The sequence below is a fragment of the Schistocerca cancellata genome, chromosome 2, assembly GCF_023864275.1.
Source record: "Schistocerca cancellata isolate TAMUIC-IGC-003103 chromosome 2, iqSchCanc2.1, whole genome shotgun sequence".
NCBI lineage: Eukaryota > Metazoa > Arthropoda > Insecta > Orthoptera > Acrididae > Schistocerca > Schistocerca cancellata.
The window spans coordinates 1,097,477,934-1,097,492,819 of NC_064627.1; the positions used below are offsets into that span (position 1 = coordinate 1,097,477,934).

Below are 14,886 nucleotides of genomic sequence, written 5' to 3' on the forward strand. Positions count from 1 at the left end.
CAGGCTGGGTGGCTGACTAGTGGGATAAGGATATCATATAGAACAAAGTGGGGAATTATACCAAAATGTTAGAAATAGTCACAATCAAGCTACAGTTGCCCTTTACAACCAGTATTATAAGGTGCTTGAAAATGTTATTGGGAAGGCAAAGAGTATGTGGTGGACAAATAGAATAGCTTGATTCACAGAATATAATTAAAAACCATATGGTCAGTTGTGAAGGAAGTGTCTGGTCAGCAGCACAAGGTCGACAATATAAAGTCAATTCATAGTAAAAATATTTCTGTTACTGATAAATCAGATTTACTATTCAACAATCATTTTCTGAGCAAGGCTGGTGAATTAAACAAAAATTTAGTTTCTACAGGGAATCATATAACTCTATTGGCAAATGCCTCTCGGAGATTGATGTCTGAAATACTCCTATGTGATACAGACAAGGGGGAGATTGAGTCAGTGATTAAATCACTGAAGACTAAGGACTCTCATGGATATGGTGGAGTGCCTAGCTGAATATTAAAGTACTGTGCTGCATATATTATCCCTGTATTTAGCCATATTTGTAATTTTTCCTTTAGGAATGGTCAGTTTCCTGAATGATTAAAGTACTCAGTAGTAAAGCCGAATTATAAAGAGGGAGAAAGGGATAATGTAGACAATTTTAGACCTATTTCTATGCCACCAGTGTTTGCTAAAGTTATTGAAAAGGCTGTGTATGTAAGGATAACTGATCATTTTATATCACATAATTTACTATCAACTGTACAGTTCAGCTTTAGAAGTCGTTTAACAATTGAAAATGCTATATACTCTTTTCTCTTTGAGGTACTGGATGGGCTAAACAAAATGTTTTGAATGCTTGGCATATTTTTTGATTTATCTAAGGCATTTGATTGTGTTGATCACTGCCTGCCGCCGTTGGATAAGCAGCTGCAGCAGCAAGTCGTATACTCCTAGCTCACTCATTTGTTACATAGTTTAATTCTTAATTTCTTTGCGTGTTTTTGGTACTTGCATTGTTTAATTCATAAATTTCGGGCGTATTATAGTATTTGAGAGTTGTAGCATCGCGTTTTAGTACCTGAATAGTGTAAATTCGCGTAGTCGTCTGTCAACTGTTTTTGTTTTGAACGGCCAGTGTCGGTTGGTCACAGTCAGTGTGCTCCCTGCCGCCGTTGGATAAGCAGCTGCAGCAGCAAGTCATATACTCCTAGCTCACTCATTTGTTACATAGTTTAATTCTTAATTTCTTTGCGTGTTTTTGGTACTTGCATTGTTTAATTCATAAATTTCGGGCGTATTATAGTATTTGAGAGTTGTAGCATCGCGTTTTAGTACCTGAATAGTGTAAATTCGCGTAGTCGTCTGTCAACTGTTTTTGTTTTGAACGGCCAGTGTCGGTTGGTCACAGTCAGTGTGCTCCCTGCCACCGTTGGATAAGCAGCTGCAGCAGCAAGTCGTATACTCCTAGCTCACTCATTTGTTACATAGTTTAATTCTTAATTTCTTTGCGTGTTTTTGGTACTTGCATTGTTTAATTCATAAATTTCGGGCGTATTATAGTATTTGAGAGTTGTAGCATCACGTCTTAGTACTCGAATAGTGTTAAATCGCGTAGTCTCCTTCCGCCGCCGAGCAGTGTGTCAGCAGTGCACAAGTGGCAGCATTACTGCATTTACTAGGCAATCTTGTATTTTAATAACCGCTTCAATTTTGTGTCGTTTTGTTTGCGCTCTCTGTAGATTAGTTCAGACGTTCTTTGCACAGTTTTTAGCATGGATAGGGACTGCAACTGCTGTGTTCGGATGCAGGCTGAGTTGGCATCCCTTCGCTCCCAGCTTCAGGCAGTGTTGGCTTCGGTCACACAGCTTGAGGCTGTTGCCAATGGGCATCACTGTGGGGGTCCGGATGGGGGTTTGTCGGGGACGGCCAGCTCGTCCCACGCATCCCCCGATCGGACTACGACTGTGGTTGCCCGGGATACTGCCCGCATTGAGGCTGATCCCTCACCTGTGGTAGAGTGGGAGGTCGTCTCAAGGTGTGGCAGGGGGCGAAAGACATTCCGGAGGGCTGAACGGAAGGCCTCTCCAGTTTGTCTGACGAACCGGTTTCAGGCTCTGTCTCAGGCTGATACTGATCTTCAGCCTGACATGGCTGCTTGTCCTGTTCCAGAGGTTGCCCCTCAGTCTGCAAGATCCGGGCAGTCGCAGAGGGTGGGCTTACTGGTAGTTGGGAGCTCCAACGTCAGGCGCGTAATGGGGCCCCTTAGGGATATGGCAGCAAGGGAGGGGAAGAAAACCAAAGTGCACTCCGTGTGCATACCGGGGGGAGTCATTCCTGATGTGGAAAGGGTCCTTCCGGATGCCATGAAGGGTACAGGGTGCACCCATCTGCAGGTGGTCGCTCATGTCGGCACCAATGATGTGTGTCGCTATGGATCGGAGGAAATCCTCTCTGGCTTCCGGCGGCTATCTGATTTGGTGAAGACTGCCAGTCTCGCTAGCGGGATGAAAGCAGAGCTCACCATCTGCAGCATCGTCGACAGGACTGACTGCGGACCTTTGGTACAGAGCCGAGTGGAGGGTCTGAATCAGAGGTTGAGACGGTTCTGCGACCATGTGGGCTGCAGATTCCTCGACTTGCGCCATAGGGTGGTGGGGTTTCGGGTTCCGCTGGATAGGTCAGGAGTCCACTACACGCAACAAGCGGCTACACGGGTAGCAGGGGTTGTGTGGCGTGGGCTGGGCGGTTTTTTAGGTTAGATGGCCTCGGGCAAGTGCAGAAAGGGCAACAGCCTCAACGGGTGCGGGGCAAAGTCAGGACATGCGGGGACCAAGCAGCAATCGGTATTGTAATTGTAAACTGTCGAAGCTGCGTTGGTAAAGTACCGGAACTTCAAGCGCTGATAGAAAGCACCGAAGCTGAAATCGTTATAGGTACAGAAAGCTGGCTGAAGCCAGAGATAAATTCTGCCGAAATTTTTACAAAGGCACAGACGGTGTTTAGAAAGGATAGATTGCATGCAACCGGTGGCGGAGTGTTCGTCGCTGTTAGTAGTAGTTTATCCTGTAGTGAAGTAGAAGTGGATAGTTCCTGTGAATTATTATGGGTGGAGGTTACACTCAACAACCGAGCAAGGTTAATAATTGGCTCCTTTTACCGACCCCCCGACTCAGCAGCATTAGTGGCAGAACAACTGAGAGAAAATTTGGAATACATTTCACATAAATTTTCTCAGCATGTTATGGTCTTAGGTGGAGATTTCAATTTACCAGATATAGACTGGGACACTCAGATGTTTAGGACGGGTGGTAGGGACAGAGCATCGAGTGACATTATACTGAGTGCACTATCCGAAAATTACCTCCAGCAATTAAACAGAGAACCGACTCGTGGAGATAACATCTTGGACCTACTGATAACGAACAGACCCGAACTTTTCGACTCTGTAAGTGCAGAACAGGGAATCAGTGATCATAAGGCCGTTGCAGCATCCCTGAATATGGAAGTTAATAGAATATAAAAAAAGGGAGGAAGGTTTATCTGTTTAGCAAGAGTAATAGAAGGCAGATTTCAGACTACCTAACAGATCAAAACGAAAATTTCTGTTCCGACACTGACAATGTTGAGTGTTTATGGAAAAAGTTCAAGGCAATCGTTAAATGCGTTTTAGACAGGTACGTGCCGAGCAAAACTGTGAGGGACGGGAAAAACCCACCGTGGTACAACAACAAAGTTAGGAAACTACTGCGAAAGCAAAGAGAGCTTCACTCCAAGTTTAAACGCAGCCAAAACCTCTCAGACAAACAGAAGCTAAACGATGTGAAAGTTAGCGTAAGGAGGGCTATGCGTGAAGCGTTCAGTGAATTCGAAAGTAAAATACTAGGTACCGACTTGACAGAAAATCCTAGGAAATTCTGGTCTTACGTTAAATCAGTAAGTGGCTCGAAACATCAAGTCCAGACACTCTGGGATGATGATGGCATTGAAACAGAGGATGACAAGCGTAAAGCTGAAATACTAAACACCTTTTTCCAAAGCTGTTTCACAGAGGAAGACCGCACTGCAGTTCCTTCTCTAAATCCTCGCACCAACGAAAAAATGGCTGACATTGAAATAAGTGTCCAAGGAATAGAAAAGCAACTGGAATCACTCAACAGAGGAAAGTCCACTGGACCTGACGGGATACCAATTCGATTCTACACAGAGTACGCGAAAGAACTTGCCCCCCTTCTAACAGCCGTGTACCGCAAGTCTCTAGAGGAACAGAAGGTTCCAAATGATTGGAAAAGAGCACAGGTAGTCCCAGTCTTCAAGAAGGGTCGTCGAGCAGATGCGCAAAACTATAGACCTATCTCTCTGACGTCGATCTGTTGTAGAATTTTAGAACATGTCTTTTGCTCGAGTATCATGTCGTTTTTGGAAACTCAGAATCTACTATGTAGGAATCAACATGGATTCCGGAAACAGCGATCGTGTGAAACCCAACTCGCATTATTTGTTCATGAAACCCAGAAAATATTAGATACAGGCTCCCAGGTAGATGCCATTTTCCTTGACTTCCGGAAGGCGTTCGATACAGTTCCGCACTGTCGTCTGATAAACAAAGTAAGAGCCTACGGAATATCAGACCAGCTGTGTGGCTGGATTGAAGAGTTTTTAGCAAACAGAACACAGCATGTTGTTCTCAATGGAGAGACATCTACAGACGTTAAAGTAACCTCTGGCGTGCCACAGGGGAGTGTTATGGGACCATTGCTTTTCACAATATATATAAATGACCTAGTAGATAGTGTCGGAAGTTCCATGCGGCTTTTCGCGGATGATGCTGTAGTATACAGAGAAGTTGCAGCATTAGAAAATTGTAGCGAAATGCAGGAAGATCTGCAGCAGATAGGCACTTGGTGCAGGGAGTGGCAACTGACCCTTAACATAGACAAATGTAATGTATTGCGAATACATAGAAAGAAGGATCCTTTATTGTATGATTATATGATAGCGGAACAAACACTGGTAGCAGTTACTTCTGTAAAATATCTGGGAGTATGCGTGCGGAACGATTTGAAGTGGAATGATCATATAAAATTAATTGTTGGTAAGGCGGGTACCAGGTTGAGATTCATTGGGAGAGTCCTTAGAAAATGTAGTCCATCAACAAAGGAGGTGGCTTACAAAACACTCGTTCGACCTATACTTGAGTATTGCTCATCAGTGTGGGATCCGTACCAGATCGGGTTGACGGAGGAGATAGAGAAGATCCAAAGAAGAGCGGCGCGTTTCGTCACAGGGTTATTTGGTAACCGTGATAGCGTTACGGAGATGTTTAACAAACTCAAGTGGCAGACTCTGCAAGAGAGGCGCTCTGCATCGCGGTGTAGCTTGCTCGCCAGGTTTCGAGAGGGTGCGTTTCTGGATGAGGTATCGAATATATTGCTTCCCCCTACTTATACCTCCCGAGGAGATCACGAATGTAAAATTAGAGAGATTAGAGCGCGCACAGAGGCTTTCAGACAGTCGTTCTTCCCGCGAACCATACGCGACTGGAACAGGAAAGGGAGATAATGACAGTAGCACGTAAAGTGCCCTCCGCCACACACCGTTGGGTGGCTTGCGGAGTATAAATGTAGATGTAGAACATATTGCTCCAGAAGTTGGACCATTATGAAATACGGGCAGCACACAGTTGCTTCACCTCTTACTTTGGCAACGGACAGCAAAAGGTCATTATTCACAGTGTCAAGAATGGCTGTGATGTTGTGTCTGAGTGGGGTATAAACAAATGGGGAGTGCCCCAGAGATCAGTGTTGGGGCCACTCCTGTTCTGTATTTATATAAATGTATGCCCTCTAGTATTACAGGTAACTAAAATATTTCTGTTTGCTGATGACACTAGCTTGGTAGTAAAGGATGTTGTGTGCAACATTGGCTTGGTTTCCAGCAGTGCAGTACATGACATAAGTTCATGGCTTGTAGAAAATAAAGTAACGCTAAATCACAGTAAGACTCAGTTTTACAGTTTCTAACACATAATTCAACAAAACCCGACATTTTAATTTCACAGAAAAGTTATATGACTAGTGAAACTGAACAGTTCAATTATCTAGGTGTTCAGATAGATAGTAAACTGTTGAGGGAAGCCCATGTTCATGATCTTGTTCAAAGACTTTATGCTGGCATTTTTTCTATTTGAATGGTATCTGAAGCAAGTGATCGTTTGACATGAAAATTGGTCTACTTTGCTTATTTTCATTCACTTATGTTGTATTGTATTATATTTTGGGATCTCTCTTCCCATTCGAAAAGGATATTTTTGGCTCAGAAATGGGCAGTTCGGGCAGTAAGTGGTGTAACTTCATGAACCTCTTGTTGACCCTTGTTCACGAGTCTGGGTATTTTGACATTGGCCTCTCAATATATTCATTCTTTACTGTCATTATTTTGTTAACAATATCGGCTTATTCCCAAGAATAAGCAGCATTCACTCAGTTAATACTTGGCAGAAATCCAACCTGCATTTGGATCGGACTTCCTTCACTCTTGCGCAGAAAGGTGTGTAGTATACTGGTGCGTCCATTTTGAATAAGCTACCACAAGGATTAAAAAATCTTAGCAGTAATCCATGTGCTTTCAAATTGAAACTGAAGAGTTTCCTTATGGGTCACGCCTTCTATTCTGTTGAGGAATTCTGTGAAAAATTAAGCTGATTCTTATGTTATATTGTTGACTGCATTTACTGAAACTTATGGCTTGACTTTTTTTTGGGTTCATAAACATTTTATTTTTATCTGTTATTAGCTTTCGTATCATGACCTTGGATATTTGCTCCTCAGTTTGTTCCTACAGAACGTGACATTTAAATAAATAAATAAAATAAATCAGTGCTTGTACGTATTGGCAAAAGTCCAACCTTAATGAGTCTACAGTAACCTGGAACTAAATTAAAACCTGATGTCACATATATTTCTTCTCTGATCCAATGTTCATTAACACCTGAAATCATTCATTTCTTGTCTTTTAGTAGACTGCCAAGATCATCAACATTATGTTTCAGAAACATAATATTTATATGCAGAAATGAAATTGAGTTTTCATCACAAGGGGGGAAATTTAAAGCTTTTTGGGGCTATGTGGAGGTGCACAGACTTGCTTTCATGAAACTGACACACAAATTTAGACTGATAGGTCATTTTGCCAGATTGTCATTATTTACGGCTGTAAGATATTCCAATGCAGGTTCCCTCTCCATAAGACCATCTTTTTTGTACTATATGGCCTCCAATATGCTCTTATTCTTTGTGAGATATGCTTTGTTTATTGCCCATAGCACTTCGAATTTGTCACGGGAAAAATGCAATATCAAGCTTGTCATATATTTGTCTTGTTATTTGTAGCTACAGTTATTCCATCGTTATCCAGTGCATTCAGTGATCAGTCAGTAACATTGCCTTGTTACATGAACATTTCCATATTGATGGAGTGTGTAGCAGCTACAGCATTAAAACTTCAAATGTATATGAAGCAATTTTCATTTTTTGTTGAAACTCTAGCCATAAGTGATCATGCAATAATTTGTAAGCATACTGTATCACTGAATAGCAGTTTGACATTCAGTGCTTATACAAAAATTATGCCAACAGGAGCAGCAACGGATGAAGCAACAAGGTCTACAACAACAGGAGACACTGCAGAGGGTAGACCACCATTCTTCAAGAGCCAGTGGACAGGAGCCTACTTTAAGCACTTCCTCAGCCAGTCTGAGATTGTCGGATGTGTCCAATCCTGTGCAGTGTGAGCCCACTCAGCAAGTACCGCAAAACCAGTCATGTGGAGGAGGCACAAGGCAACTGTCAGCAGAAACTCCACATATCGACACATCATCCAACTCGACAGAATCTGAAGGACGTGTGCAATTGCTTGGCCAAAACAAACTTACATCTGGTGCAACAAGTCATGTAGTAGCCCTTCTGAACAGTGACTCATCACATATCACATCTCAACCTGGTCAGTTGGAACAAGCATGGCCTGTGACGAGGACCAAACCTGAAGGAGCCACCACAGAGGCAGTGGTGGCACCACTTTCCAGTTCTGCAAAATGCAACTCATCTGTAACTGAGCCACAGGACCAAGTAAGGCAGCTGACTCTTGTCCATCCAAAAGGAACAACTGTTGAGTCTTTCCTGGGAAAACCGTGTGGCAGCAAATTATCTTCAGCTGATGCACCACTGCCAGCTGCTGCACTGTCTCAGAGTGCTGTACCAACCCCATCTGTTGCAGCAGCTTCACCTGTTTCGCAGCTCTCAGCCTGCGTGCCTCCTTCAGCTGCTCCGCCTGCTACACCTGCAGTGCCTCCTCCATCTTCTGAAGCTATCCCAGTTACTGCACCTCCCCCATCTACTATGCCTATCCCATCTGCTACTCTGTCAACAACCTCTAAAAGGATTTCGTCTGCAGATTTACCCACCAGCTCTGTACCAGTCCCATCCATTGCACTACCTGGAATGCCTGTGACAACACAATCTGACCCTTCCCCCGTAACCTGCTCAGTGACTCCATCGGTCGCACATTCCGGTATCGCCTCACACCCCAACAGAGCTGCTGCACACTCTCCATCCCCTGCAAGATCCTCATCTGGTGGGCAGTCCCCCTCGACTGTACAGACCTCATCATCACGGAAACAGTCCAATACACGGTCTCGATCTCGCTCTCGCTCCAGTTCGAAATCTCCATCTGCTGGACAGTGCCGTGGCTCTAAATCACCTGTGTCCACTGCGATGGCCCCGCCCTCTGCATCTCCCAAACCCTCTGCACCTTCCACAGATCATGCACAGCCACGACTGGCTCCCCTGACTACATCTGTTACGTGGCCATTGCCTGCTGCACCCACTACACCTCCTGCACTATTACGTGCTTCAGCACAACCACAGCAACAAGAAAACAGACAGCAGAGAGTAGTGTTGCCGACACGTGGTTCTGGACATCCTGAGCATCCGGTGATACCAGCCAAACTACAAGATGGAGTCTTCAAGTTTCCAGCATTCCTGCTTCTAACTAATGCCCCTTTTCATGCGCAAACACAACCTCCAGCAGCAGCAACCACTCATCTGTCGGCACAGTCTCAAACCTCTGCCCCCGCAGAAACTCCTGCAGTGCCAAAGGAACAGGAACAGAAACAACAGTTGGCACAAACCGAATCACCGGGAGGGGCCATCAGCCAGTTGTTAGCAGCATCTGCACTCATTAGTCCCCCACGTGGCTCAACAGAGCCTAAGCAACAAGAGAAGAAGCAAGGGGAGGTGCAGACAAAACCCACAGGAACACATCTCTGTCAATCTGCAGCAGCATGTTTGCCTACTGCCCCTCCACATTCCCCTGCTCCAGGTAAGCAGCACGAACAGCAGCCACAAGTCCAACATGAGCAGCAGAAAAATAGACTGGAAGTGTTACGTGATAAACTGTCAGCAAAAATAGGCAGGCTACCAGCAGGCTCACCTGTAGGCACTGATGAGAAGGGTGTCTCTGTACAAAATGGTCAGGCCCACTCAGAGGCCGATCAGCAGTTAACAAATTCAGCAACTACCACTGCCACATCACATACAGTTGCACAGTCAAGTAAGAGGAGGAAAGAGCAACGGTCACACGCAGTTGTCGCCGAGCGTCCTGCAACTCCAGCTGAATCCAGAGCTGCCTCTCCTACCTCACAGAAGCCAAAGCAGAGTAAACAGAAATACTATAAAGCAAGCTCACAAACTGAAAAGAGCCTTCGGAAATCACCATTGACAGTAACTTCCACTGCAAAATCTTCCTCAGAAAGAGCTAAAAGCCAACTGTCTGGAGGGGCTGTGGAGCAGCAGCAGACCACGAAACAACCAGCACTGCCAAATTCATATGACTCTCAAAAGTGGAAGAAGAAAAAAAAGAAGAAAAAAGAAAAGGTAAGTAAGGAGCCTTTCTCCAGTCCACTCTGTAAGTACACCTTGTTTAATTACAGATTTAGAAGAAAAGAATAAGAAAAAATAAATTGCAGTGTATTATACTGCTGTTAATCTGCATTCTGCAATATTACTAAAGATTTTAAAATATTCTTGGAAATTTGTTGCTTTTCATTCTGCTGAGGGTGAAAAATATGCTTTTCAAAAACCCAAAAATTTTATTTTTTATTTTTATTTATTTATTTAACTATTTTTGATGACATAATATATGGAATTAGCGTTGACATTCCAACAAAGTTAATCAATTTTATGATACCTCCTAGCTGTATGATTCTTTCGTTGCACGAGGGTTAGGTTTAACTGATATTAATCATAATCCTATGAACAGGAATGTAAACTGTTCAAAAGAAAAGTTTGTCACCTGCGAACATCTGTGGACTGAGAGTGAAGGACCAAAGGAATTGAAAGCATAATCCTTGTGAAACTAAGTATTTTACTGAGAAGTGAAAAGAACACAACAGCCAAAATAAAACAGTCTGTTTGAAAATGCACTTCTCTTAATTCAAAATCTGTTGTGAGATAACATTCAGTACTTGCATGCCACTGATGTGCATAAGTGCTTGTCAACCTCCACTCATCTATGCAACAGTCGCCCGTCCTCAGACAAATCTGTTAACTCATCAATGAAGGAAACCCAACATCACTAGGCCAGGTTCCATTTCATGAGCTCCCGTACCTACCTTCTTTGTAACACTACTTTGCATGGGGTTTCTACTGATGTTCACAATTTATGCCCAAAGAACAACTCGATTGTGTCAAGATGATTGTGTACTGCCTTGGTCAATAAAGTCCTCACAGTTTCTTCTATAACGGCAGTACACAGTACTTTCCTAAGGGTGACCACTATGAGGAAGATCTACAGTGTTTTGTGTCTCCTGTAGTGGCTGAATGTCGGAATGACTTCCCTATGGCATATACCGATTTGACAGTCAGTTTCCCATGCAAAGTAAAGTGAATTGCACATGTGGTTTGAGGTTGAAATGATGCTGGTAGGCATCTTGACAGACTGAACACTGAGTGCACACAAGTCACAATATTCTGTTCACAATTGGGGCCACAGTAACTTCTACTGAACTGCACTGGGGAAGCGAGGTTAATTTTACCTCCTTTACACAGGTGGCTGGACTTACAAGAGGACCACAGCTACTTGTCATCAACTATTTCATCTAAATTTATGGTATATACAGGGCTCAGTCAGAAATGAAAGTAGTGAAGTGAGAGCTCCAGATGGCTAAGCATTTAGAAAAAAATAGCATTTTTGGCTCAGTTTGGTCGACGCACAAGCCATTTATGTTTTTGCAGTTGATAGGCAGCAGTTGGCACAGTGTAAGTTAGTACAGACAGATAATCAGAGTATCGTGAGGTTGACTCCCCTTGCGGAATTTTTAATTTTATTTTCAGTATTTACATTACTTACACTAAACACAAATGAAAATCATGCTTAGTTCATTGTATTTATTAAAATTTTCGTAAAAACAATGAAAGGAAAGACGAGAGAAAATTTGGGATTGCAAATAAATTTCCAGGAAGAGATTATAAAGGTGCACATCAAAACTTTCTATGTAAAATCAGATTATTGTTGTGGTTTGATGCAGCTCCCCAAGCTATTTACATCCTTCTGAATCTGCTTACTGTATTCATCTCTTGGTCTCCATCTATGATTCTAACCCCCATACTTCCTTCCAATACTAAATTGGTGATCCGCCAAAATTTGTCCTGACAACTGATCGCTTCTTTTAGTCAGCTTATGCCACAGATTTCGTTTTTGCTAATTATATTTGGTACCTCCTCATTAGTTACATGATCTAACAGGCTAATCTTCAGCATTCTTCTGTAGCACCACATTTCTAAAGCTTCTGTTTTCTTTTTGTCGAACTGTTTTATCGTCCATGTGTCATTTATGTACGTAGCTGCACTTCATAAAATACTTCCAGAAAAGACTTCCTAACACATTACATCTATATTTAATGTTCACAAATTTCTTTTCTTCAGAAATGCTTTTCTTGACATTCCCAGTCTGTTTTTCATATCCTCTCTACTTCGACCATCATCAGTTATTGTGTTCCCCAAATAGCAAAACTCATCTACTACTTTAAGTTTCTCACTTCCTAATCTAATTCCCTCAGCATCACCTGATTTAAAATTCATCTACACTCCATTATCCTTGTTTTGCTTTGTTGATATTCATCTTATATCCTCCTTTCAAGACTCTGTCTATTCCATTCAACTGCTCATCCAAGTCCTTTGCTGACTCTGACATAATTACATTGTCATCGATAAACCTTAAAGTTTTTATTCCTTCTCCGTGTGCTTTAATTCCTACTCCAAATTTGTCTTTCATTGCCTTTAGTGAATACTATTGGTGATAGGCTACAACCCTGTCTCACTCCCTTCTCAAGCTGTGCTTCTCTTTCATGACCCTCAACTCTTATAACTGTCATCTGTTGTTTGTACGAATTGTAAATAGCTTTTCAGCCCCTGTATTTTACCCCTGCTACCTTCAGAATTTCAGAGAGAGTATTCCAGTCAACATTGTCAAAAGTTTCCTCTAATCCTACAAAGAGAAGTCTTAGGGTCCATATTGCGACATGTGTTCCTAAATTATTCCAAAATTCCCTGTGGTCAGCTTCTACAAGTTTTTCCATTCTTCTGTTAAAAATTGTGTTAGTATTCTGCAACCCAGGCTTATCAGAACTGATAGTCCGGTAATATTCACACCTATCAGCACCTGCTTTCTTTGGAATTGGAATTATTATATTCTTCTGAAAGTCTGAGGGTATTGCACCTGCCTCGTACATCTTGCATACCATACGGAAGGGTTTTGTCATGGCTGGCCCTCTGACGTCTTATCAGTAGGTTTGACGGAATCTCATCTACTGGGGCCATGTTGCAACTTAGGTCTTTCAGTGCTCTGTCAAATTCATCTTGCAGTATCGTATCTCCTATCTCATCTTCATCTACGTGCTCTTTCATTTTTGTAACATTACCTTCAAGTACCCCCTGCAGGTCTGGGGGTTAGAATAGGCCCAAGGTATTCCTGCCTGCCATAAGAGGCAACTAAAAGGAGTCTTACATGTCTTGTCCTTTATGTGATGGTCCCCTGTAAGGTTTGACCTCCATTTTTCAAAGTTTTCCCGAAGAGCGAGCTAATTGGGGAAGGGCGCCTTACATAGTGCATAGTGTCCATCATGCACTGAGACCTCTCGCATCCTTTGTTGACTCAGATCTGCACTTCTGCTCATTCTCCAGCTGTTGGGCGAGATCACCTTCCTGGGTGTATTTTCCTCCATCCCCTGTGCAGTATCAATTTCTGCACTGTCGATGATAATGGACTTCTTAGCTCATTTGCTCCTGATATCCAGCATGGTAACCAGTCCATTGTGGTGGGGCCGCGATGTACTCTGTTGGTTGTAGCCCCCTGACGACACAAGGATTGCTCTGCTGATGCCTGCGCCGTTAACTCCCGACATATGCCAAGGAGTAGATGCCCGTCACCCTGGGACATCGGGACTCCCAGGAATGGCCATCGTGCCAGGTGGCTTTTGCTGCGGCCAGGTGGCACCCGTGGGGAGGGCTCCTGGTCAGAGTGGGCGGCATAAGGGCAGGTGACATGCCATGAAGTGTAGTACATCATCTGTTGCTGGTGGTCCACCACCAGCACTCTCTAAGCGATCAAGGTCGAACTTCAGTGCTAAGAAATACGACCCCAAATCATTACCCCGCACCCCTCCCGCCTCAGCCACACACTGGGAGGAACACCAGTCTAAGGATGGCAGCAGAGCTTATTCGCCCCGGTACCTCGTATGTACAAGAGTTGATGGGGAATCTTTCTTGTCAATGAAACATCAGTTTTTTGTGGAGCATTTAGAGGACAAGTTTGGGGAGGTCAAGGGCTTGTCCAAAATGTGGTCAGGGTCGGTCTTCATCAAAACAGCATCTTGTGCGCAGTCACAGGCGCTACTCACCTGTGAGAAGCTGGGGGATGTTTCTGTTTCCGTCATGCCCCATAAGAGCCTAGGGATGGTCCAGGGTATCATATTTCACAGGGACTTTCTTTTGCAGTTTGTCGTTGAGCTGTGGGCCAGTTTAGAGTAGCAAGTTGTCCATTTTGTCTGACACATCCACCAGGGTCTGAAGGATAAACAGGTACCACTGGTGCCTCTGTCTTGGCCTTCAAGGGTGACACATCACCCGTGAATGTTAAGGTGATGGTCTGCCGCTATGACGTAAAGCCATATGTCCCTCCCCGAATGCAGATCTTTAAGTGCTGTAAGTTCAGCCATATGTCCTCCTGCTGTACTTCCAGTGTCACCTGTCAGGATTGTGGACGTCCTTCACATCCCAATACTCCCTGTTCCCCACCTCTCATCTGTACCAACTGCAGAGAGCATCATTTGCCTTGCTCACCAGACTACAGTATTCTCCAGAAAGAAAGAAAAATAATGGAATATAAGACCCTGAACCGGGTGACCTACACTGAGGCTAAGTGAAAATGTGAGAGGCTACATTCTGTACATATGATGTCAACCTATGCTGCCACTACAACAACGGTTCTACCATCTTGACCAGTGCTACCCTCAGCATCCTTTGGTAGCGTCCATTCAGGAGACTAATCTATGCCCTGCAATGGCCCCGTCGTTCAGTGGTGTTTGTGTGGACCCCCCAGGACATGTTGGAATCCCAGGAAACGAACTTGCTGACAGGCTGGCCAAACAGGCTACGCGGAAACCACTTCTGGAGATGGGCATCTTCTAAACTGACCTGCATTCACTGTTACGCTGCAGGATGTTTTGGCTTTGGGAGATCGAATGGCATAACAGTACGCACAACAAGCTGTGTGTCATTAAGGAGACTGTGAAGGTGTGAAAGTCTTCCATGTGGTCCTCTTGCAGGAAAT

At 43.8% G+C, this 14,886-nt stretch overlaps 2 protein-coding genes across 2 annotated transcripts in view; both read left to right on the forward strand.

Annotated features, from left to right (window-relative positions):
• LOC126161250 (uncharacterized) overlaps positions 1-8,362 on the forward strand; it is a 249,085-nt gene extending 240,723 nt beyond the window's left edge. The window contains exons 5-6 of the mRNA XM_049916989.1: positions 7,638-8,247; positions 8,295-8,362. Of these exons, the coding sequence (XP_049772946.1) occupies positions 7,638-8,247; positions 8,295-8,362 (678 nt within the window). The remainder of the gene's footprint in view (positions 1-7,637; positions 8,248-8,294) is intronic.
• Positions 8,363-8,400: 38 nt separating this feature from the next.
• LOC126163116 (serine/arginine repetitive matrix protein 1-like) overlaps positions 8,401-14,886 on the forward strand; it is a 95,505-nt gene continuing 89,019 nt past the window's right edge. Inside the window, exon 1 of the mRNA XM_049920039.1 lies at positions 8,401-9,932. Within this exon, the coding sequence (XP_049775996.1) occupies positions 8,499-9,932 (1,434 nt within the window). The 5' untranslated portion in view covers positions 8,401-8,498. The remainder of the gene's footprint in view (positions 9,933-14,886) is intronic.